At 39.2% G+C, this 25,994-nt stretch overlaps 1 protein-coding gene across 1 annotated transcript in view; it reads right to left on the bottom strand.

Moving 5' to 3' along the window:
* The window catches only part of plekhh1 (pleckstrin homology domain containing, family H (with MyTH4 domain) member 1), a 53,992-nt gene that overhangs the window by 2,711 nt on the left and 25,287 nt on the right, over positions 1-25,994 (bottom strand). The window contains exons 11-29 of the mRNA XM_079832243.1: positions 25,731-25,878; positions 25,418-25,554; positions 22,906-23,016; positions 22,713-22,799; positions 22,006-22,164; positions 20,104-20,184; positions 19,744-19,923; positions 18,124-18,235; positions 17,802-17,914; positions 8,345-8,521; positions 8,158-8,255; positions 7,400-7,577; positions 4,813-4,968; positions 4,618-4,715; positions 4,352-4,493; positions 4,129-4,268; positions 3,637-3,766; positions 3,390-3,473; positions 272-418 (exon numbers count right to left, since the gene is read on the bottom strand). Of these exons, the coding sequence (XP_079688369.1) occupies positions 272-418; positions 3,390-3,473; positions 3,637-3,766; positions 4,129-4,268; positions 4,352-4,493; positions 4,618-4,715; positions 4,813-4,968; positions 7,400-7,577; positions 8,158-8,255; positions 8,345-8,521; positions 17,802-17,914; positions 18,124-18,235; positions 19,744-19,923; positions 20,104-20,184; positions 22,006-22,164; positions 22,713-22,799; positions 22,906-23,016; positions 25,418-25,554; positions 25,731-25,878 (2,478 nt within the window). The remainder of the gene's footprint in view (positions 1-271; positions 419-3,389; positions 3,474-3,636; positions 3,767-4,128; positions 4,269-4,351; positions 4,494-4,617; positions 4,716-4,812; positions 4,969-7,399; positions 7,578-8,157; positions 8,256-8,344; positions 8,522-17,801; positions 17,915-18,123; positions 18,236-19,743; positions 19,924-20,103; positions 20,185-22,005; positions 22,165-22,712; positions 22,800-22,905; positions 23,017-25,417; positions 25,555-25,730; positions 25,879-25,994) is intronic.

Genomic DNA, 25,994 nt, shown 5'->3' with positions numbered 1-25,994 from the left:
TTCCTGTATCGTAATGCTGTATGAGTGAAACCCCTGTTTTTTATCATCAGATGTCATTCAGATAGTGGTTTCAGAGGGAGGTGTGAAAGTTTAACTTGGGTTTTAAACTGTTTTAAAGTTCTGATTTCACCCACACACAGATTAGATTTCTAAGATGGGTAATAAAATGTAATGCTAAAAGCACCACATATATCAGAATTCTGTCTTTACTGGCAGCATTTGGAAATGCAGTTAAACTGTGTTTTACCTTTTGTAAGTTAGCATGTCTTACCTTTGGTTTAGCCATTGCAAATAAAAGTTTATCCACAGTCTTCTTGCCCAAAGCCTGGTCTTTAATCTGGCTGATCACTAGCATGAAATCTTCCTTGCAGCCTCCGAAGGTGATTACTGACTGGTATGGATATGTGGCAAATGGGTGCTAAAAAGGGAAAAAAAGTGATCTTACTTGGCTCAACAAAAATAAATAAATATACGTTTGAATACTTTTATTCAGAAAGGATGCATTAAACTGATCAAAAGTGACAGTAAAGACTTTTATATCTATTTCAAATAAATGCTGTTCTTTTTAACTTTCTATTCATAAAAGAATTTTGAATTTTTTTTAATCAATTTCCATAAAATTTTGAATCAGTACAACTGCTTTCAACATTGATGATAATTATAATAATACATTTTTCTTGAGCACCAAATAAGCATATTAGAATGATTTCTGAAGGATCATGTGACTGGAAATTTAGCTTTGTCATCATAGGAATACATTTTAAAATGTAAAAACTATTTAAGATTGTAAAAATGTATAATTCACAATATAACAATTTGTACTGTTATTATATTATATTACTGTTTTTAATGGTTTTCTGTTCCCTTTTGGATTTTTTCTTCTGTGAGCTGGTGAGAATAGAGAATGGATATAGAGGCAGACCAAAAAACGAAACAAAAAAAAAAGACATAAAAATAGAAAATTACAGAGTCTGCCCTGACCCTGTTTATTCTTTCTCAAAACAGCTTTTGAGAAACTTCTCCAAGTGTTAATACAGCCAACTGGGCAAGATATCAGGACTACAGCTTTTGGAAACTTCCTGGTCAATAAACATTTCAAACCAGCACACCTGCCAATGTGGCCCTTTCAGTGCCAGAGAGATCTTATACAGTTCTAGAAAGAAAGAGAATGAAAAAAAAAATGGACCGAGCCAAGAGAGGGCGCTAAAGGTCTGAAAAGATTACTTACAATTACTTACAAAAGAGGCACTGCAAGGTTCTGGACCAGACAGAGGTTTAAAAGCAGAAATATGAAGCTCATATTTTTTGTACAGTTGACTAAATTGTTCTTGAGACTACAGTTCTAGGTGAATGAACATCTGGTTGTGTACTACCCATGGACATAACTGAAACATTTTAAGTGGTGGAGATATTTTGGAACAGCAAATATGCATTAGGTTATGATAAAAAAAAAGTATAAAAAAAAAGTTAAATGCCGTTTTATTGTTTTGATAAATATCCTTTGTCCAAAACTAGTTCAATTATGTCAACTCTCGGACTGAATTATTTAAACAGCATTTATTGGAATGGGACATCAGTGGTGGAGGAAGTACTGAATCTCAGTACTTAAGAAAAAGTACAAATAACCAGATAAATATTTACTTTAGTAAAAGTAGAAGTACCACAATGACAACCCTACTTAAAAAGTAAAAAGTACCTTATTTTAAATGTACTTTGAGTATTAAGAGTAAAAGTACTTGCATAACAATTTATTCTCTAAATGTCTTTATTCTAATAATTGAAAAAAAAAAAAATTAAGTTAGTTTTGGGTTAATGTAATTGTGCTTACCATCTGTGGCCCAGTTTACATTCTGACTTACAATTCTGGGTATCTATCAGTGATCTGTAGAGTTAAATATCATTATTCTGAAGCAATATTCTCACCAGTGTTCAATCAGCTTTGATGCATTTAAATAGCATATTTATGATATTTTTACCTTTTATAAAGGGGATTTCCCCCCTAATCTTATTAAATATAGGCTATGTTTCAGCTTTCCTTTTATATTCTTAAATTTGATTAATAAATTAAATTAGAATAAGACTGTAGGGCTGTTACCAATCAAATTAAAAAATGTACACTGAAAAATTATTTACAGTGCAAATAATTTACACTGAAAAATTGATGGTATTCATGAAAACAGCACTCTTGGTCGTGTCTCATGTGATGTTTCTTAACTGTATTATATGTTATAAATATAAAAACTCCACATTTTGAATTGTTACTGCAGTATGTGACTGAGTTTCTCTGTGTGAGCGGCACTCATTTGTTGTGATTTCTCCTCATGAGGCTGCGCGAGCCTCAACAGCACAACCTTGTTACCGTCAGTTCATTATACATTATATATTATTATCCACTATCGATCACCACTTACACTAAATGAATGCAGAATCATTCTTGCATTTTGGTGATTCCCTAGTTATTTTTGTTATTGGCCTTTTAATCAGCTTGTCTGGTCAGGCAAGTAAAATTATCTTTCACTTGCCCCTTCAAAAAATCCACTTGTCCCGGACAAGCGTTAATGTTGAGCCCTGAAACTGATCAGAAAATGTAACGGAACGTTGTAGAAATGTAGTGGAGTAGAAAGTATAATAATTGCTGCAAAATGTAACAAAGTAAAAGTAAAAAGTATGCACTATTGATTCTACTTAAGTAAAGTACAGATACGTGAAAAATGTACTTAAGTAAAGTAACAAAGTATTTGTACTTTGTTACATTCCACCCGATGTACATATGCTTGATTTTGGTGGACGAGATCTGTTATGCTGCTGCTGAGCAAATACAACAATTTGTTCAGCTTAGTTAAAATAACATACATAAGGACATGCTGCTGCAAGAATATATTAAAATCCCTGTAGCAGATCTCTACAGGTGGCGCCAGGGAGGAGTAGGAGGAGGGGTAAACAGAATATATGGTCCGGAATCCACGTAAATATATGGTTACGTGGATTAGGAAGTACATCTGGTTGGCTAATGAAACCGCGTTATAGTAACTAATCAGTGCTCGGTTAGAGTTTCATGACTGAACTTTAACTACACATTTCCCTTTGACTCAGCTATGTGCTCTACTTTACAGATTTATAGATATTTACAGATTACATTACAATAACATCACACCTTGTTACTGTTATTTTCTCAGCATTTCAAAACAGCATTATAGTTGGACTGCACATCGTCTTGTAGGTTTCCATTATGAGAGGATTAGTGTAAGTATGTTTTTCATTTGTTTTTACAACCTGAGGGAGTCTAAATTATTCAACAGCACACTTAAGAGCTTAAGTTGTAAATGGCCCGTAATATTCCTTTAATGCAGTCTAACTTTCTGAAACTATAAGTATCCACAAACACTCACCATTGTGTAGTCCAGGACACTCAGCCCATCCTCATTAACAGCCAGCCACACCTGAGTTTGATCCAATGAACAGGGAGGCAATGGCTGTGCACCAGCAGAGTGGGAGTAAAAGGAGGAAATATGTCATGTTTTAACAGCGCTCTTGTGAAAAGGTACATCTGAAAATCTTTTTAAGTGGTCAAGGTTGTGACCACATAATTTTGGCTGCGGCTCTGGAAACTGTCGCCTCATTTACATCTGAACTTACCTTGGCACTGAACAGCTTTGCCCCAAACAGAGGCCACTTGCGGGCCACGGTCAGATAAATTCTCACACATTCGGAGGCTGTGCACCCACGCAGGACAGACCACTTAGTGGCCAAACGCTCACCGAGGTCCCTGTGGGACAAAGTTACTATTAAATAGAGTTTGTATAAAGTGTCACCCAGTGCATTTTATTTTTCATGTTCTTTTAAATGAAGAAAAACAACATATTAAGGTCAATAAAGCAAAGTATAATATAATATGATATAACATTTAATATAACAATTTTTGTTTAATTTGTTTAATTTAACGCAAATAACTACAGATAAATACTATTATACTGGTTATACTAAAATAATTAGGATATTAATAATATTAATATTATATAATTATATTAATTTAAATAGTATACAATTAAATTCTAACAATAAATAACATAGTATAATAAACAGGAACATGACATGATTATGTACACAATCAAATAAATGTGAATTTACCTGAGCTGTTCCATGCTGCATTCTTGCTTGTAGCGTTTAGGGTAAAATCGCTCCAGTACCTGCAGAAGGACCTGTTGAGTCTTCGGCTGAAGAGAACCAACGGGAGACATTGCTGGCCGGTCTAGGTCACCATGCTCGACCTTAAAGATAATTGAGTTGTGTTTACCACCACTAAGATACACTCACTCAAAAACACAGACATGTGATTTACATTAACACACACCTGTGCCATCAGCGCAGCCACTTCCAGGGCCAAATCTTTACTGACAGGGAAGTGCCCTTGTTGTACCTCATCATTTACTTGATAGGCCAGCAGAAGGCGCTCTCGCTCAGTTTCCCCCTTCGCCTGAGCTCGGAAACACAGCCTACAAAAAAAGATTGAATACTTAAAACCCTAATTATTATTAACCTATCGGTAAACATTTTCTTAATTGTTAATTTCGATAGATTTTGGCCGTATAAGTTGAGACCACCGTTTTTCAAACATACCTGCTTTTATAAGTGAGACGGACAATCCGTGTTCCTTCATATTTTCCAGGATGAAGTTCTTTCAGTGCCTGTTCCCACTTGGAGATCACATCACAAATCTGCACCAGATAATACGAAAATAATTTCTTGCAGCACATAATATACAGACTAATATTACATTTATAAAATCTCTTATATTTAATGTTCATATTTTACTTTATTGCTGGGCTGCAGGCAGTGCTCTAGGTCTTTGCCAGAGGGGTCGTCAGTGAAGAGCGCAAAGCCTGAAATCTGTGGTTTCCTCATGCCTGCCCTCTGGTTCACTGTGTTCAGGAACTCCTCCACGGTGGTGGAACCATCAAAACCTACAACCTATAGAAGTGGAGAAAGAGAAGATGGTATGAAGAACATTCTGAAAGGCTGTCCTGTAGAGTAAAATGTTTTACTTTTATGCATTCCATATCATATATCAAGGACCCATTTACTCTTTGAATTAGCATGCATTTTTTGTGACCGAATCACAAGTGGTCAATGCTGAATACAGGTGTAAATGGGGGCTAAAATGTTTTCTGATCAGATCAACCACAGCAACCACATATGGAGGTAGTCAGAAACGCATGTGCCCCAATAGAGAATGGGAACGTGACGTCAGCAACGCAATGCATTCGTGGACTTTAGGACACTACACTACATTAGAGAATGAGTAGTAGTGGAGGTAGACTTTAAACCTATATTATACAGTTAAAAACACATTAGAATGGTGAACGCTTGCTGTGTTATGAACTGCCATAGCAGCTCTTACAACCTGCGTGGAAAACATATATCAAATCACGCGCAATATTTCAGTTTACCAGCTTGGAAATAACAAAAGTAAGTGAAAGTAATGCTGCCTTCATGTGCTATCGGAAATTTGACAATTCCCACTTCTAAAGTCGTGATTACGAGCTCATCCCATTCATATTTCGAAAGTGGAGCGCGTTCACGTGCAATTTTTACCTAGGAAACTCCTATTTACGATAATTCCGAGAGCACGTGCAGGCAGCATAACACTCGGAAATAAACAACTTAGCCAAAATGTGTCTTTATAATTTGTATTTATTATTTATAACAGATATATTACAGATGAATATTTTCTGAACCGCTTGAATGTGCTCACACCATAAATAATGCATGAAACGCGTCTGGAAATGCTTCATTGTTCAGCTTCTCTCAGTAGAAGGAAATATTGTACTTGTTCCATTTAAGTCCAGTAAAACTTTTTAGTACTGTAGGCTAAAGCGCTTTCAAATACAAATCATTTCAAAGCTGCATTATGAGTCATAATCTGTTATCCTTTAATGCTTTAACATTAAGGAATTAGGGCGATATGATATAGGCTATGTTGATTGAATAAATTATCCACTGGCTGAGATCAAGCTATAAGTATATTTATTATTTTATATATCAGATACAGACTTTTTAGTAAGGCTATTAAAAAATAAACTGCAAAAGACAAACCAATTTGTGGTGCGATAGAAGGCGGCCGTCTGATTTCTGATTGTATGAAATGTGATGAATATGTGCAGTATCCTGGCCGCACGACTGAGCGCTCATGTACGTAAGAGATTCAAATATTAGTCCATTTATTATAAGTGAGTGCAAGCAAGAGTTCTTAAAAAGTATTAAAGTAAATACAGTCGTTTTTTCCTCAGGTGATTCGCATGTGTTATCATTGTACGCTCCTGAGCGTGTCCTAAAACATGGCGGCGACTACCCATAATGCGATGCGCAATGACGTAGTTTCCCAGACTCTATTGCATGTGCGGTGTAAATGCTCATCTGTCCTGAATGCCTCTTAACTCTTTCTGTAAAGTAACTGTAAAGGGATAACAGCGTGTAATTTGAACATAAATGTAAGACGTTTCTACAAGACAAAAAAATGACAGTAACAGGTACTTGTCTCCATAGAGAGAGAGAGTGTGTGTGTGTGTGTGTGTGTGTGTGTGTGTGTGTTCCTGCAGAACATTCCTCTAATCTAGTAACACTGAGTTTGCGTTTTTCGATTAATCGAAAAAATAATCGGCCAACTAATTGATTTTCAAAATAATCGTTAGTTGCAGCCCTATATTTGATACACCAGGCTTTTACAGCTCATATAAGCTTTGTCAGAATTCAGAGACTGCATCTTTCAAAGGCTGCATTTGAAGACCAATTGAGTCACAGTGGCGTGATGAGGGATGTCCCCAAGACTCTTTTGAATGCAGCCTACAAATGTGTCCTCTAGCTCCCGGGCAACAAATAATAGAATGAGTGGATCCTTCGCAGCCTAGCCTGCGAAGGTATGCAATATGCAATTTGTATAGCAGCTAAAAGAGTATAGCAGACTACTTACATAAACTGCACATAAGTACCAGTTGTCACTCTACATCTCCCAATCTTAGTTTTATGATCAAAGATCTGTAGATTCTATTGTGGGGGCAAACATATAATGCAATGCAATAAAATGATTTAGAGATTTACTTACAAATAAACGTTCCTCAAACGACTGATGTCATATTTGATACTCACATTTTAACATGATTTTTCTAAAAAAACAAATATGTATGGATAGGCAAGTATAATTTGCTAAAGGGCCTTTTACTTACTAAAAAGTATAAGCTCTAACTCAGATGGCAGAAGGCTTGTAGTAGATGGTGTACAGCAGTTTTTTTCAGCAAAGTTTTGATAATGTTGATAATTTAGAGGCTTTAGAAATTTGTGTAACAAATATGATACTTTAAGCTTTATAGAGTTAATGTAAGTTACTGAAAGTGTTTGTGTGTACCTCATAAGTGTTGTTCATGAAGTGTACAGGTATGCTGAAGGGCAGAGAGTGATGATAGGGGTTTCTCAACAGAATAGATAGAATTTCCATCCGTGAAGGCTTTGCTTCTCTCTCTCCATTCTGTAAAGTTCTCTGTACCGAGCGCTGGCAGTACACAGCATACTTCCCCACTTCAGTCCTGTGAGTGTATACACACATTCAGTACATATTCACACAAGTACATTACACTTCACTGAAAAACCCTTATTGGTTCTTGTCAGTACCATAGTCTTGTTTTCCAGAAAACATATCAAAATGCACTTAAATTCAAACATAATTTGACTAGTTCCATTGTCATATTTCCCCCTCTCGTTATAAGTATAGTCTTTTTTGACTGTGTCCTTATTTTAATTTATTAAGATAGATATATAATGTATGATACACTTAATTTATAGGGGGCAAACATCAAATAATAATGTAAAATCTGAATATCCAGTTGTTAATCTGAATACGCATTTATACATTTAAATATACAAATGTAAATCTGAATATATTGTTACAAAATCCAAATATACACTAATACTCAAGTTTGCAGTCAGGAAATCTCTTTTTTTGCAAGAAATTAATACTTATTTTCAGGAAAGACTTATAATATATATATATATATATATATATATAGTTATAAATAGTACAACTATTTACAAACTATATGTTCAGATTTTGTATAAATTACAAATACAAATATATATTTGGGTTTAGGAAGATTTAGGGCCAGTAACCTGGGATCTGCGTTCTGCTGCAGGTACTGTCTCAGGTACCAAAGGAAATGGTGCTGAGGCAGGAAAAGAGCTACACACAATGACAACAGCTGCCAGCACTGAGAAAGAAAGAGAGAGAGAGCAGAGAGATATACAACACTTGATCTGATGATAGTGTGAAGTGTATATGCACAAATTTAAAACTGACCTGTGTGAGGGCATAGTTGTGAGGAGTGCGGCAGTTGGTCTGTTTGATCAGCTGACAGTACATTTCATTCTGCAGCTCTGGATGTGTTAGGCACACCTGCAATGCATTCTGGGCCAGCGAGGTGTGGTAGTCAATTGAGGGAGACTCCACCAGCACATTGATGAACAGCTGGCATGACTACCAGGGGGACAAAAAAAAAAACTGGGTCAATGACAACACTCACATTTTGTCCCATTTATTAATTGTAAAAATATATTTTACAAAATGTTATTCATAAAAATGTCTCTAAAAATGTAAAATAACTCAGGCAAAGTAAGTTCAGGTTGTAAAATATAATGTGGTGTGACTGCCTAAATTTTTTTATATTTATTTAATAATTCATAACATTTGTGTAAAAAAAAACATGTATACATATTTCATTTTAAATGTATTTCAATTTAGATTGAAATCCCTTAAACAAGTTTTTTGGTAACACTTTAATGGTCCTTTTTAGACATTCTGCTAACTATAAGTTAGCAACTATAACTATAACTTTGCAACTACATTTCAGCTAACTCTCATTAGAGTATTAGTAGAATGTCTGCTTAATATCTGATTTATTTTGATGATCCCTTAACAGACATTCTACTGACTTGAAGTAACTTTGCAACTACATGTCAAACTATTGTACTAAGCCAAAACCCTCACAACAAACCCTAACCTAACAGTCTACTAATAATCTAATGAGAGTTCGCTGACATGTAGTGGCGAAAGTTACTTACAGTTAGTAGAGGACCCACAAAATAAAGCGTAACCCGTTTTTAATGGCTTTTTTTGTCGTCTTTATTGAGGACACTCTTTGTTGTGGACACACTTATTTTTTGACTCATGTGCATCTGTGTTTCTTTTATGACTTTAGTACACAGGACAGTCCAGAGCAGGCCAAATGAGATTGGGATTTATGGCACTACAGTCTCTGATGAACAGAACAACCAGCAGATGGCGAGCACCTCACACAACACATTACCACACACAGCTGGTACTGTCAGCGCATGCAACAACATGCTTTACTTTCTCATTAACATTCCGTTTCTGTTCTAACAGAAACTCTTACAATGCAAATTAAATCAAGTCAGGATGTAGCTGTCAACCCCCCATTCATTACTTCAGAGTGGGGGGCATTTTCTTTCAGTATCAAATGACTACCTAAATAGCGCCTCTGATCTTCAAAGAGCACCGAGGACTGCGCATGATGCTAGCTCTCGAGGATACGCCATTGAACCGTCAATAGGGCATAATGTCTGGAAACCTCAGGAGAACAGAGTTCTCAATAGAAAACGGGAGCCTGGGGAGAAACTACGAGCAACTGGAATGAGACTATCTCTCCAAACACCGTCAGTGATCTTCTTTGAACTCCAAATGAAATGTTTAGGCCTGTTCTCAAAATGAGACGTTACAGGGCTACTTTTTTCCCACACAAAGTGCTGAGAGCCACTGCTGAGGAGTAACTAACTAGTAGTGATACTAATAACTATATCTTTCAGCATAATGAATAACAGTAGCAAAACACTACATAACGTTGTCACATTATTTATATGTAGCTTTAAAAAATTTGAAGTGAGTAAATCAAGTGCACTCTTAAAGGGTTAGTTCACCCAAAAATGAAAATTCTGTCATTAATTACTCACCCTCATGTCGTTGGACACCCGTAAGACCTCCGTTCATATTCGGAACACAAATGAAGATATTTTAGTTGAAAGCTGATGGCTGAGAAAGGCTTCACACAGGCCTCCATTGGCATTCAGTACATTGACACTTCCAAGATCCATGAAAGGCACTTAAAACGTCGTTACAAAGTCCATCTCACCACAGTGGCTCTACAATAATTTTACGATGCGACGACAATAGTTTTTGTGCGCAAAAAAAAATCTAAATAACACCGTTAACCAACTTGTTCTTGTCTTCCGTGTGTGCCTCCACGACGAATGCGCGAGAATATGACGTAGCGCCGGCGTTCGGGAATCCATGAAATACACACTTTAACCCCATTTTGAGAACTACGCCGAGACCTAAAGCACGATCAATGTAGAATCCAAAAGCTTAGACACGCGCGTCTTCCTCTGCTCGTAAACAAATCGCTTCTGGGTCATGTGTCCGAACGCCGGATCTGCGTCATATTCTCGCTCATGCGTCGTGGAGGCACACACGGAAGTCGAGAACAAGTTGGTTAAAGGTGTTATTTTGATTTTTTTTGGCGCACAAAAACTATTGTCGTCGCATCATAAAATTATTGTAGAGCCACTGTGGTGAGATAGACTTTGTAACGACGTTTTAAGTGCCTTTCATGGATCTTGGAAGTGTCAATGTACTGAATGCCAATGGAGGCCTGTCTGAAGCCTTTCTCAGCCACCAGCTTTCAACTAAAATATATTCATTTGTGTTCCGAATATGAACGGAGGTCTTACGGGTGTTGAACGACATGAGGGTGAGTAATTAATATCAGAATTTTCATTTTTGGGTGAACTAACCCTTTAAGGACTGCTGGGAGTTCTGAGGTAAGGATTTTGATTCATCCTTATGACTCAAATCTTTTGAATCTATTTACCAAAATTGATTCATTCAGATTAATTTACTGATTCGTTTAGTGACTCTTTCTGCAGGTTTAGCCAGTAAGTGGGGGACCAACGCATCCCTGAAACCTCTGCAGAAACCGTGTCAATTAGACTCCCCCCTATAAATGCCCCATCGACAAGACATCCTCAATAAACCCATCTCCGGCGTGATGACTCCGATCTTTCGAATATTCCGATCTAATATGACTTCTGACCTGTAATGGTCCCAGAATCATAATCATGTTTGTTCGTTGGCCAGAGGAGAACTGGCAACCCGACTGAGCCTGGTTTCTCCCAAGGTTTTTTTCTCCATTATGTCACCTGATGGAGTTTTGGTTCCTTGCCACCGTCGCTTGCCGCCTTGGCTTTTACTATATTACTGATCTGCCCGCATTGACACTATATGATAATTGAAATGAGTGGGATGACATCACCGCTTTCTGTACAGCCGAATCAAATTCTGTTGCAGTATTTTCCTGTTTAACACTGTGAAGCTGCTTTGAAACAATCAGCATTGTAAAAAGCGCTATATAAATAAAGGTGACTTGACTTGACTAAGTGCGGTCAAGTGATTGTCTTTTTGTGTGTTATGAGTCACTGAATCTTTAAAAAACAACTGAGGGCCCTATCATACCCCCAGCGCAATGTGATGCCAGGCGCGAGTGTTTTTTGCTAGTTTTAGTAAAATGCGCCTATTGGCGGTTGCACAGTGCACATACACTGATTAATACACACACAGGGATGCGCAGCATTCATTTTTGTTGATTGAAATAAAGCTGAAACATTTAAATTTGATGTAAAATTTAAACGTAAAAATAATAAATCTGAAAAATATCTGAAATCAAATACGTTTAAGTACTAAATTACTCAACTAAACTGAAATTAAAAAAAGTAAATTAAAGCTAAAAAGAAATATCAACCACACAAGAAAATCAGTGAAACTTAAACTATAATTAAAATAAAAACTAAATGCAATTCAAAATACTTGTTTAAAGCCAAAGATTCGTACATGAAACACAGCTGTGTTGCAGTTCTGCTGTGGCTTTTGTTGGAACTATTATTTCACTGCAAAACAGAGCAAACAATACTGTGTTTACTTAAAGGGTTAGTTCACCCAAAAATGAAAATTCTGTCATTAATTACTCACCCTCATGTCGTTCGACACTCCGTTCATATTCGGAACACAAATGAAGATATTTTTGTTGAAAGCTGATGGCTGAGAAAGGCTTCAGACAGGCCTCCATTGGCATTCAGTACATTTACACTCCCAAGACGCATAAAAGGCACTTAAAACGTTACAAAGTCCATCTCACCACAGTGACTCTATAATAATTTTACGATGCGACGACAATAGTTTTTGTGCGAAAAAAAAAAATCAAAATAACACCTTTATCCAACTTGTTCTTGTCTTCCGTGTGTGCCTCCACGACGCATGCGCGAAAATATGACGCAGATCCGGCGTTCGGACACATGACCCAGAAGCGATTTGTTTACGAGCAGAGGAAGACGCGCGTGTCTAAGCTGTTGGATTCTACATTGATCGTGCTTTAGGTCTCGGCGTAGTTCTCAAAATGGGGTTAAAATGTGCATTTCATGGATTCCCGAACCCCGGCGCTACGTCATATTCTCGCACATGCGTCGTGGAGGCACACACGGAAGACAAGAACAAGTTGGATAAAGGTGTTATTTTGATTTTTTTTGGCGCACAAAAACTATTGTCGTTGCATTGTAAAATTATTGTAGAGTCACTGTGGTGAGACTTTGTAACGGATGTTTTAAGTGCCTTTTATGGGTCTTGGGAGTGTAAATGTACTGAATGCCAATGGAGGCCTATCTGAAGCCTTTCTCAGCCATCAGCTTTCAACAAAAATATCTTCATTTGTGTTCCGAATATGAACGGAGGTCTTACGAGTGTCGAACGACATGAGGGTGAGTAATTAATGACAGAATTTTCATTTTTGGGTGAACTAACCCTTTAATATTACAGTTTTGTTTGTTGAACTGTTGTATAAAAATCAATGTCACATTTGTAATCGTGTGGTAATTTGGGGAAAATTCAACCTTAAAAACAAGAACTCACAAGTGGTATTTTTTTCTATCGAAGAGAGTCTTAATTGACCTCTATGCACAGTCTGTGTCTATATTTGTTCTTCATTAGCCTGGATGCCAGCCGAACTTAGCCCCGCCCACAACATTTTTACTAGGGCAGTTCGGTCTGGAATTGATCGGTAGAGAAGTAATTATGCCCGAACAGAAACTGTTCGGACCAATGAAATTGTTAGGGCGGGCTTTAGACGATGATGGACAGATGATAAACAGTAACGTAATCATCCACGTCATCAAAAGCCGCTTGGGTTGAGTTTGTTCTAATCCTAAACGGAGAACTTGTTCTAATCCTAAACGGAGAACTTGTTCGTATATGCATTCACCTTTACTATTTCTCTCAGAAATGATGATCGTGTTGGTAAGTACTCTGTGTATCCTTAAATTATTTTTTTACAACACCGGCAAAGATCGATTACACTAATCTTGTTCTTCTAACGTTAGGCTACTTATTCCAGCGTGCGTGCAGACAGGGTTGCCAAGTTTTTACAACAAAACCCGCCCAATTGCTAACGTTCCTCAAAACTAGCCAAAAACAAGCCCAATAGCTTTCCAGGGGGGGTTCTCCGGGAAATAAAAGGCATTTGGGGGGTTAAATATGTGTTAATTTGGCAGGGCTGGCAGCTAAAAATCGCATTCCTGGGTTTGTATATCACATAATTGGGGTCGCTTCAACCCGCGGACATGGCAACACAGTGCAGTTGAGTTCTGTTGACATTTGACAACTAACGTTGTGCGTCGCTCCGTTGCTCTGATTGGTTGTAGGTCTATCCAATTGAGATCTTTCCTGGTTCGGTTGAAACACGCCCCATAATCACAGCCCAACGGAGCGGTCTCAGACTCATATTCTGACTAGAATTGAGTATGACGACGTCAGGCTAGTTCTTCATGCTAGTAAGTGCTAAATCCCCACTTTTACAAAGCTACATTTTCAAGAAAGGCAGTAATGTTGTACGATTTGCTATGGCAGCATACTCTGCACGCAACCTATAATATGCACGCTGCTCCTGTGGATGCAGTCAGTTTCCACCTGTTAGAAATGCATGCTCGGTTTTAATGTTATTTTAAGGTGGGGTAAATAAACATTGCCGTTCCCCCACTGCTTTAGAGTGCCCCCCCCCCTTTTTTTTAGCTGTTATTTAGTTCATGTGTTCCCATTTGATACCGTAATGGAGATTCTTAAAGCTTTGTGCCAAAAAAACACTTTATTTTATTACTTGTAGTGTATCCAAGTACTACTGTTTCAAAAGAGTAGTTGAACTACTTTAAAGGGGTGGTAAACAACGATTTCACTATTCTAACTTTAGCTAGCGTGTAATGTTGCTGCTTGAGCATAAACAACATCTGCAAAGTTACAACGTTCAAAGTTTAAAGGTCCCATGGCATGAAATTTTCATTTTATGAGGTTTTTCAACATTAATATGAGTTCCCCTAGCCTGAATATTGTCCCCAAGTGGATAGAAATGTTGATCGGTGTAAAACCGAGTTGTGGCTGTCTTTCTCTGCCTTTGAGAAAATGACAGGCCAGACTAGCCAATCCTGAAGTCTCCTGGTTTGACGTCCAAGCAGGCACGGTTTCCTCCCTTTCCTCCGCCCAGAGAATCTGGCACGCCCATGCAAACGCTCGTCGAGAGATCATTGCATCATTGCTTGTGAACGAGTGAACGCTGGCAGTTTCTCAGTGTTTGGATGTACAAATGAAAACAGAAGTCTTTTTTCAGGTCCTTCTGATCTGTGATCAGTGATTTCTGATGTGTAGCTAATTATTTATTATTCGTGGACACAATGCGGCTTCTCTCTCTCCAGACAGAAAGGTGTTTTCGTGTTTTATATCTTGTGAGTCAGTGTTTTTGTACGTCCTCGTCGCGTCTATCGGTTCTAAAATGTGCATACAGTCATGAGTTTCTGCTCAACATCAGCAGAGATAAACCTCACACACGCCGAAGCTCGGCCTTCAACATCCCCGACCCACAGTACTGCATCTGGCCCACAGCGGAGGCACCAAACGCGGCGTGAGATTAAGCAGAAGGGGGGTAAACTTGAGCATATCCGGGCTAGCCAGCCTAGCCCCACAATAAACTGGATTACATCCGATTACTGCTGTTGTGTCTTTGTTTGCGCTGTGTACTCAACGCGCGTCACTGACGCTTTTATTTTATTTTAAAAATAATGCTATTATCAACACTTACTTTTAACTCGTTCATCTCGACAGCTGTAATGGTACTTTGCATGTGTTACAAAGTTGGTAGAATAATGATGAAGAGACGGACTCGGTGTGACTGTTTATTCAGAACTCTCAGATACAAACACAATAAACTCGCGCTGACTGACAGCGCTCTCATAACTCAGTAGTTAACGTTACTATAAATAACTTTGTTAGCAATCGCTGAGCTCAGTCTCTGATACATTAGTGATGTCCGGTTCGCGAACGATCTTTCTTTTGAACCAGTTCTTTTTAGTGAACCGAATCAGTTCACCAAATCGGACTGAATCGTTCTAAACGGTTCGCGTCTCCAGTCAGCGCTGATCCATAATTTACTAAAGTTACTAACTTTCTGACATGAGTGACAGTCCCTCCGACTAGAAATAGACTAATAACCTAAAGTATATGCTGTAACTAAAACAGTTCAGACATGCTGAGAACTGATGTGAAGTGAACTCCGGTCCATCCGTCTCCCTGGCAGACTCGTGCCTGCTCGTGCCTCGATAAACCACGCCCCCTCCGCTCATATAAAATGCAAAGATGTCAGCCAATCACAACAGTGGGTGTTTTTACTGAAGTCTCACAGCAGACACGCCTCTTGAAGCAGGGCATTCAGCCACAGGGCAAACAGCAGTATAGAAAATATGCCTTTTATTTCTAAATTATGACATTTTATGATGTAAAAGTCATACTAACAATATAAGTACAGCTCAGGAAACATTATAAAATAATAGAAAAATGCCATGCCATGGGACCTTTAAAGCAAAGGGAGATATTTGCTTTTAAAGAAATCAGTTTCTAAGAACTACAGCAAACGGCCAGCAGGCGACTACACACATTCCTCCAGGGTTGGTGACATCAACAGGCTCAATATTTACATAAACCCCTCCTCCGAGAATATTAAATAAGGGGGGGGTGAGGCCATTTTGTATCGCGGCGCTGTTGTGGTATAGTTAGGCTGGAGTGTTGTTGCCGCGATGCCGAGGAAACGCTGTTATTTTCATCCGGATTGCAGGTCTGGGGTACTTGCTCTGTTCAGCCTTCCTTGGGACGGGGGTGCGTTGCAGAGCGTTTAACATACAGCATGTTATCTGCATGTGTGTTTGAGTCAGCGGGGAATCAGGTGCGCGCAGGGCTCCCTGCAGCACATCTAACTGAGGAAAACATCCACCGTCTTCGCAATTTCAATGCCAGATTTGCACAACGTCAGCTGCGTGAAAAAAACACTGCCGGTGCGTGGATGCACGACGCGCGCGCTGCACATTTCACGGAGGACAACACAAACTTCGCGAGTTCAATACAGGATATGCACAACGGCTTGACCTGAAAGCTGGATTTACAAACAGAAGCTGTTTACGGGCCACAACCTGTAAGTCTGATTTATTTTTCATCGATGTGTTTTCCTGTAATAGGTTGTACATTGTAGCAAGGAAGTAAACAGATGACAACGCTGTTCTGCAAACCAGTCTGTTAAATGCTCATTCATACTTAACGTTATCCGACGAACACCTAACGTTACAAACATTAACGTTAAAATCTCAACAGCGAACCTGGCATTAGTGTAAATGATTCTTTGATTAGAGCTTTTATGTATTGTTTATCTACAGGCATGCTAAACATGGTTCTGTGTGTGATTTGGCTAACTTACTAGTTAAAGCCAGTGCTTAGTGTTCATTTTGGGTTAACGTTAGTTCTTGCGACAGATATTTGGCTATAATCGTTCTAAAAATAAAAAAGTTAAAGTGCCATTCAGTAGCGATCATTATAGATCCGCAGTCTTTACTCTCGAGGACTGAGCAGGTTCTGCTCGATCATCTTCACTCAAATGTTCTGGGTCTGATTCGAGCTCATATGGTTTTATTGACGCCGTTGTTTCTAATACTGAACAGCCTCCGGTAAGGGGCGTGACGTTTCCGACGTGCACTGCGGTTAGCGAATCACAACACACTGGGCCAGCTAACCAATCTGAGCCCACTGCGTATTTTTGAGGGACTGGCTTCATACAACCCGGAAAGCATCAGACCATTTTACAAGGAGGGACAGAGCAGTGTAGAATAAAGGTCAAATATATGAAAAATACGAAGCATTTTTTTTGAAGCAAAGTTTTTAAACGAAGCATGAACACATGTTACAGTGCACCCCACAAACACAGCCAAGCCTTCAAAAGAATGTGTTTTACCACCCCTTTAAATCGTACTAGCTTGTATCTTGGTAAGCTATAGTTTCAAAGCAGCTTCCCCAACATGACTACACCACTGAGAGGTTTTACGTCAATCAGAGCCAAATCCAGCTCATTATCTCCTGTGCTATAATGAGCACAAGGCCTCCCATCACTGCCTTTGATCCTGCTGTGGGAGTCCACGGTAGGGACAGGACGGCACCATCAACTCTCAGGAGAGGAGGATGAGGACAACTTAGAAGTGTTTGAGAGATGAGAGTGATTCTTCAAGGAAGATAACAAGAGGACATCAAGATTTGAGCATTTGTCAATGTGAATAAAGCAGAAAGAAGGATCAAGGACATTGAGAAAGTAAGAAAATACACAGACAAGAGCGTTCACCTTAAAAAGCTTGAGAGCCTCTGTTTGAAGTGCCTCAGAGGGAAGCGTGGTGAGGGGGTACCGCAGACCCTCCTTACTGAAGCACAGCACTTCACGTTTCCACAGAGCAGAGTCTGCACACATGACCACACACAACAACACAGATTGAAAGACAAATTAGCATGCCCAACAGCTGCCATCAGCACTGGTTGTAAACACTGTCTGGGGTGTAGATGGAGTCATTCTATCTGTCTGTCCCAATTTATAACCATCCAGTATGTAATGTGACTTGAGAAGCAGTTGTACGTGTTATAGAAGTAGATATTTAAAAGCAACCTCTGACCTGGGTCTTCTTCGACATCCAACAGCTTGCCAATCAGCTGCTCGTACTCGGTGCCCACCCTCAAGCTGGCACAACTCCCTGCTGCGACAGTCAGGTGGTATAGCCAGGTGTCCTGTGAGAAAGACAGCAAGAAACTGAAGCCCTGTTTACACCTGGTATTAAGATGCGTTTAGGTTGATCAGATCACAAGTAGACCAGAGAGACATTCCTGTTTAGACCTAGTGTTTTAATCCATCTGTTTTGTCCACTTTCAACCATTTATTTCCTGATTTATTCGAGGGGAGGGGGTCTACCTGAATCAGGAATGGCAAGAGAACATTTTGCTGGGTACGTTTTTCATCTTCACATCAAACTTGTGTTTTCAGCCAACAAAGTTTACATCTCGCCTGACTAGTACCCATAATGTTTACGCATTAGGTCAGTGGCGGAGAGTAGGTGGTCTGTTGTTGCCACATGACCATGAAATTGAAATGCCAATTACTCGTGAAATTGGACATAAACTACCTCTCAAAACATATGTCCTACTAGGAAACTCAGATGTCCTATTAGTAAAATAGGTGTTGTTTTCTTGTAGGAAAATACGAGTTTTCTAGTAGCAAATTACTCTAATTTATTGCCTTTACTCATAAAATAGGACATGAACTCCCTCTCAAATCACATTTCCTACTATGAAACTCTGAGTTACGTTACCTTAATGTGGGAAATTGTAGGAAAACCTAGTGGGAAATACGATTTTGAGTGGGAGTTCATGTCCAATTTCATGAGTAAAGAAGGCAATACATTTCAATAATTTCCTACTGGGGAACTGGTATTTTCAAATTCAAACTCTTACGTTTTAAACGTTATAATTTCACAATTTTATTGTTTTTACTGGAATTTTGATCACATCAGTGTAGCCTTAAAAAAAGAAAGTATTTCAAAAACATTACAAAATCTTACCGAACCCAAAATAAAAAAGTAGTGTAAATGACACTACTGTAATGACTGTTTTCTGGTTTTATCAAGCAGCAACCTCCCCCAGTTTCTCTTGAAGACAATACGGAAGTGACTTAAACTGCAATTCATCGACTGGCTGTAGAGACAGGCTCCAAAAGGGAGCAGAATCTCATTGAGCCCCATGTTAAAATGCCCAACTTTAAAGCAGAAAAAAAACATGTTTACAGCCTGGTACAAATTGTGGTTTTGGTCTATACGCCTAATTTTGCCCTTCATGACAACTGTGAGGGGGGTGATTTTTTTTTTATAACTCATTCGTTTACATTATATAAATCCTTAAAGTTCTACATAATTAAGGGCGTGGCCACTTTGAGTGACAGGTGGATTGCCGTTTGTCTGCTGTCTGTTAGTCATCATGTCACCTCAGCTCCAGCCACGTCCCGCATCTTTGCCCATTGTCAGTTCTCCAGGAGTGATCTGACTCAAATGTTGTTTAATGCTTTCATCCTAACAGAGTCTTTGTAGCTTAACAAGCTACTTAACAAGCTACAGTAAAGTAGTTTCCCAACACAGACACCTTCACAGAAAATGTATTTACATATGGCATTCTAATGAACAAAACACCAAGCAGCGCTTGAGTAAACGCTAAGCAAAATTCAGATTGCTTTGTGGTGCAAGTGGTACCTTTTCTTGTTTAGTGCCGACAAGCAGGTAGGTGGGGCTTTGTTCTTTGGGATGGACCACTAACGTAAAGTGAGAGGAGAGGAAGCCCCGCCCACCTGCTTCATAATCCTCATCTGAGTCACACGATCTGTCCACTTCTTCCACACGAGCTTCCCGAACACGTAGCTGACCCAGTGGGAACTGCAACAGACACATATTTGATCTCAACATACAATAGTATCATATGCATAAATTAATTTTTGTTTTTTTTAATTTTTACATCAAAACATTACACACTTTAGCTTTAAAGAAAACTTTGCAGATATACTAAAAGAAAATCCCTTATTTTTTTCTGAATTTAAGGAAGCTAAAGAGATCTACCATGTCATCCTGGTTACGGTAGTAGTAGAAAGCTTTCCCAATCAAAGCACACCACACAAGCTTTGAATGACCATGTTTCACCTGTGGTAAAATGAAAAACATCATTAGAAAAATGGAGAGCCAGAAAAGTGAAAGAAACACTGAGGATCTTAATATCACGTGTAAACAGGCCCAAATATATCAATTCTGTGGTTCAATCATCAATCTTAAAAAAGGTCAAATCAAATTCAAAATGGGAAAAACACAAGCCATTAACATACCCATTTGACAAGACATCTTGAAAAAAGTAATTTACATTTATGCATTTAGCAGACGCTTTTATCCACAGCGACTTACAACTGGGCGATCCGTCATGAAGAGTTGAATAAACGCAAAAAGTGCCAGAAATACTAAGTCTGTGTACATTGCTCAGTGTAGCACAGGCTAGAGTAGGGAGGGAAAAGGGGAAGTTTTTAAAAAAAAAATTCTGAGGTTAAGTGCCCATGGAAGAGATGAGTTTTTAGTTGTCTTTTGAATGTTGTCAATGATTTTGCGTTTCGGATGGCGGTGGGAAGATCGTTCCACCAGCCGGGAACGTTGAATGAAAATGTTCTGGAAAGGGATTTCATGCCTCTCTGTGATGCTACCACAAGCCGTCTCTCCTTAGCTGAGCGAAGGCTTCTGGTGGGGGTGTATACTCGTAGAAGCAAGTCAAAGTATGCAGGAGCGGAGCTCTTGGTGGCTCTGTAAGCAAGCGTCAGCGCCTTGAACTTGATGCGAGCAGCGAGTGGTAGCCAGTGCAGAGAGATGAAGAGAGGTGTGATGTGGGTCCTTTTGAGCTCGTTGAAGAAAAGATGTGCTGCTGCATTCTGAATCATTCGAAATCTTTGGATCGCACAAGATAGTCCAGCCAGAAGTCAAACACAAGCACAGATACATACAGGGAAAACGCTTTAAAGTCACCATGAAAACAAAATGTAAATTTATGAAATATTGTAGTATTTATTATAAATAATTTATGTGTGCACATCATTATTATATCTTCCCCTCCCTCTTGCAGCTCATCTGTTCTCTGATGGCATGTATACTGGCGCGAGGGCAGGGCAACCTGTCAGATGCGATGAAATCACAGCAATAGAAAATCACAATGATCTAACCATTCAATCAAGTCCCAAAGGACAAAATCAAGTCCCGCCTTTTTTTTGTTCCAAAAGCCGTTTCACACTCAGATATACATCACAATAGAGAAGAAACTATCGCAACTTCTGCAGTGCTGACTTTAATAACAAACTGAACTGTTTATCAACACCACACACACACACACACACACAAGTCAAGTCAAGTCGACTTTATTTATATAGCGCTTTTTACAATGCCGATTGTTTCAAAGCAGTTTCACAGTGTTAAACAGGAAAAGAAATGCAACAGAATTTGCTTCGGCTGTACAGAAAGTGGTGATGTCATTTAGCTCATTTCAATTATCATACAGTGACAATGTGGGCAGATCAGTAATTTAGTTGATGTATTTAATTTAGTTTAGATATTAAATTTATTTGGATATTTAGTTGAAAATTTAGTGTCCCCAACTGAGAAAGCCAAGCCAAAGGCGACAGTGGCAAGGAACCAAAACTCCATCAGGTGGCAGATATACACAGCCCTGTGATCAGGGACTCCCTATCAGATACAGTCCTTGCCTGATGAACTCAGCTATGTCCCAGCATGCACCAGCCATCGAGGAATCTCACCCAGCAATCCTAACAGTCACCTGTTCATTCCTCCTTTAATTGTAATCACTTCATTGCTTTATACATGTCGAAACTCTTACTGTTATGCTATGAAAAGATACATTTGTATGTAGATATACTGTTCATGTACGAGCATTCTCTCACTCAAAACCTCAATAACACTCCTGTGAACTCTTACCTTTGTTAGCCAGCCTCGCACCGTGGCCTTGGCTTCTTTATCCATGGACACTGGTCCACTGGCCTGGACCTTGAGAACATTCTGGAGAACTCTGATCCAGTCCTCCAGGATATTTGGGGAGTCTGCAGCCAAGTAAAAGGTCTTCTTCTCTGTAATTAACTAGATGCAACACGCACACGAGAAAAAGATTGATAGAGATTTAGCCAACAAAATTGGTTATGACTAGGGATGCACCGATATTAAAATTCTGTCTGATGCAGAAAAGCAGATGATTATTTTAATGTTATGGCCAACAATCGATAAAATGGCATCTTTAAATATATTGATTTTAAATATAAATAGAAAATACATTTAAATTGCCATCACAGAATGTACAGTAGGATTTATTCCAATTCATGTGGTAACAGAAAAACACGTCCAGATGACCTACTGTAAATTCTACAAAACATTTGATGATTATGATCATATATTCCTCCCAAATTGTAACAGATGTGATGACACTGATTAAAGTTTGAGGAAATTATAGATAATACCCCATTATAGCTATTATTATGACTTTGAAAATCCAATAATGACAGCCCTTGAGAGCTGAACATTCTCTCAAAACGCAAGCAAAGCTCATGTGATACCCATATCAGGCTGTTTCTGAAAGCCTCAAGCTGACAGATTTGTTAAAGGATGTTTAGGTGTATCATTGTGTCTCTCACCTGGAATGTCTGAGCTCCCTCACCGCGGGCTATATGACACGATGAGTTGAGCTCCATTTGGCCCTGAGGTTTCCGGATCACGTCACTCTGAGAGCAGAACAAAGGCAGATATCATCAGTGCTGTAACTCTAAACTTCCTTCTCTCACACTCGCTCTCAAATACCGCTGCAGATTTGTGGAAAAGTCCACTCACGGGCGACTTGTAGTACAAGATCTCCCCGTTCCTCAGAATGAACCAGCGCCTCTTCCACGCCTTTACCTGACTCCCCATTTTCAGCAAGTAACCGGTCTTCTCTAAAGTCTCCTATATAGAAAGACACATACAAAGCTTTTAGAAGAAGTCTTCTATGAATGTAACTGGAATGGGAATGCTAACATACAGCTTTCTCAAGGTATTACAGGCCTTCTTGGACTAAAACATAAGAAAGAATTGTATAATGCTTATAATAACCAAAATATATGGATATATGCATTACCATTGAAAAGTTTATGGTTTAATGGTTTTATTATTATTAATACTTTATTCAGCAAGGATGCATTTTATTGATTGATTATTTGGTTTTTTAATGTTAAAAAAGATTTCTATTTTTTTGAGCCTTCTATTCTCTTTCCCATTTCTTAATTTACCGTGTAGATACATGGACAAACATCATAGCCCTATCCTCACTTAGCCTGTCCGCATAGTGTTTATTGTATAAATGAATACAAAATGGTATGTAAAACAATATGAAAGAACAATATCCCTGTCTGCACAAAGAAATAAAATCCACAAACAACAGGATAAAGTAGGGTATGGTGGGGTCATTTTAAAATGGGGTCAACACGCAAGTTTCAAAACACAGGCTTTGGGAAACATGAGAACAAAACTCTTCTCCTGAGAACAAAACCAGCTTTTTATTAGATTCATGGCAAAAAAAAATTAAGTGGTCAATGAAAAATATAAAAATAAAGGTCACTTTATCCCATAAAATTAAAACAGAAATGCACTTAAAGGTGAACTATGTAGGATTTTTGCAGTAAAACATCCAGAAACCACTAGGCCAGTGTTATATATTTTGTTCAGTTGAGTACTTAGAATATCCCAAATGTTTTCAACTATTTGTAAATCGTGAGAAAATTGCTATTTTAACCAAGGAGCCGGGACGTGTGAGCTATGCGTGTGAGGGAGTCGCCTGTCTATTGCGTCATATCTGCGTCACCCTCGGTCTCCGGTTTTATTCAGTTTAACACTTTACTCTCACTGCATTGTGAACAAGTGTCATAGCAGCCGCCGAGCGAACGTCATAACTTCCTTTTCAACACACTCAGATATATCTAATACGATAAACAGAGCTGCGTTACCTCTCACACTCAGCACTGGAGAAGAGGAAGTGCCGCCGGCAACCGTGTCATAATAAAAGTCCCGCCAGCGACTATGCCATAATAACAGTCCCGCTCTTCAATCGCTCCTGAGGTCTTGCTCAGCTCCACAACACTCGGTCCTGCTCTGCTTCAGACTACAGTAATGTTAATAATCGCATCCATGAACATAATTTCTGCCCGAGTCCTATCCTGACTGTTTCCCACCGGCTGTGAGGTGAAGACCACATGTCCCGAGATTCTGCGCTCAAACGTGGCGTCATCAAACTACGCCTTTGTTTTGAACAGGCGACCTCTAGTGGACGGAAAAGTTACATAGTGTAGCTTTAAGCCCATAAAATGGAAACAGAAAATGCAATTAATTAAATAAACAGAAAAGTCATCCCAAAAACATTATTTTCCCCTTAGCTCGCTCTCCTCTGCCTCCTGGAGATGTGGCTGCCAGAGGAGGTAAGTTAACATACCAAGTCACAAACTCGAACCAGGGACTCGAAAGTCTTCTGAGCTTCGATTCCATGTCAGAATAACACTTGTCAAGGTAAAGGGAAACTGTTTTCCTGTCGGACCTTGGCTTGCGAGTTGCGGGTATTTTATCTGGTATTTTTCTAAACCTGGGCGATTCAGTGGTCGACAGGGGAAGCATGTCTTCTACAATGAACCTTGCAATTAGTCTATTCATTTCTTTTTTTGTTACCTGCTGCGCTCCAAGACTTGAGAAAAGCTTAGCTTGTTTAGGCGGGGTCGGCTGCTGAGTGACTCCTTCAAATGACCGGCGAGCAGGATCTTTCGCCTCAAGTTTTGTATTGCCATGCTAGGCTGACAAATGCTTAGACAGGTTGCTCATTGAGTTGGCAGCAGTTGAAATACACTTGTCGCCTGGGCATAGAGTTTCACACAAATATTTTAGTCCTTTCGAGCAAAAAACTGAAAGCAATGTGAATATCGCCACTGGCCGAAACCCCCTGTCTCGGTCTTCATCTCCATTTCCCTCTCTCCTACGTCACTCAAATCGATCTCTATGGCAACGGTGCCCAGGCAAGCACACACACAGGCAGCACGCATGCACGTGATCAGAACTTTACACGCAGGCAAACACGGCTTGGGTAATGCAGGAAAGCGCGTTCCTATAGTCTAGTAAAGTAGTGTAGTTACCGATATTTTTAGTGTAATGCATTACTTTACTTCATTACCTAAAAAAGTAATATAGTTACTGTAATCCTTTACTTTGTAACTCATTACCCCCAACACTGTTCAAAAGCATACAACAATCCCAAATTTTTGAATGGTAGTGTAGATGAGAAGACAACATGGAGACGGCTCAAAGGAGATGGAGCTCTGAGACGTACCTGCCCAACACTCTCACAGGAGTAGGAGGAGGTGCGCTGCACCTTGTGCTCGGGTTCTGAGCAATCACTGTCCAGCGAGTACGCATCCGGAGGAATGGCATAGTCACTCTCTGAACTGATGGAGGACATCGAAACACCTGCAGGAAAAAACAATCGTCTTAAAAATGTCCAAGATCCTTGGTCAGACTTCTAAAAAGCACAGTTCAATGCTACACACTTTTATTCACAAATTACAGGGTAAGAAATAGGTCCAAATGTTAAAATACATTTTTTTTGAAGGTCATGAAGTTGGTTGTTTTACAGATTTCCTCACCTCTTTTGACCGCCCGAGGGCTGCCAGGGGTGCTGCCCTTTTTATCTGGCCCCAGTGTCGACGTATGCAAGCTGGCCAATGAGCCGCTGTCGTCTTCTGAACCAGAGTCATCATCCGGGAGAGGGACATTGCTGATCTGAGTTGCCTTCTAAGGGCAGAAGAACATTGTGGGAAGGATGAGAAAGACAAGTAAATTTTACCTGTTATGTACAATAACACTTTAGCATGACACTGGTAAGATAATAATTAGTTAAAGGGATAGTT

The sequence above is a fragment of the Gobio gobio genome (genome assembly GCF_949357685.1).
Source record: "Gobio gobio genome assembly, chromosome: 13".
NCBI classification, from domain to species: Eukaryota; Metazoa; Chordata; class Actinopteri; order Cypriniformes; family Gobionidae; genus Gobio; species Gobio gobio.
This window is presented reverse-complemented; position numbering and strand designations above follow the sequence as displayed.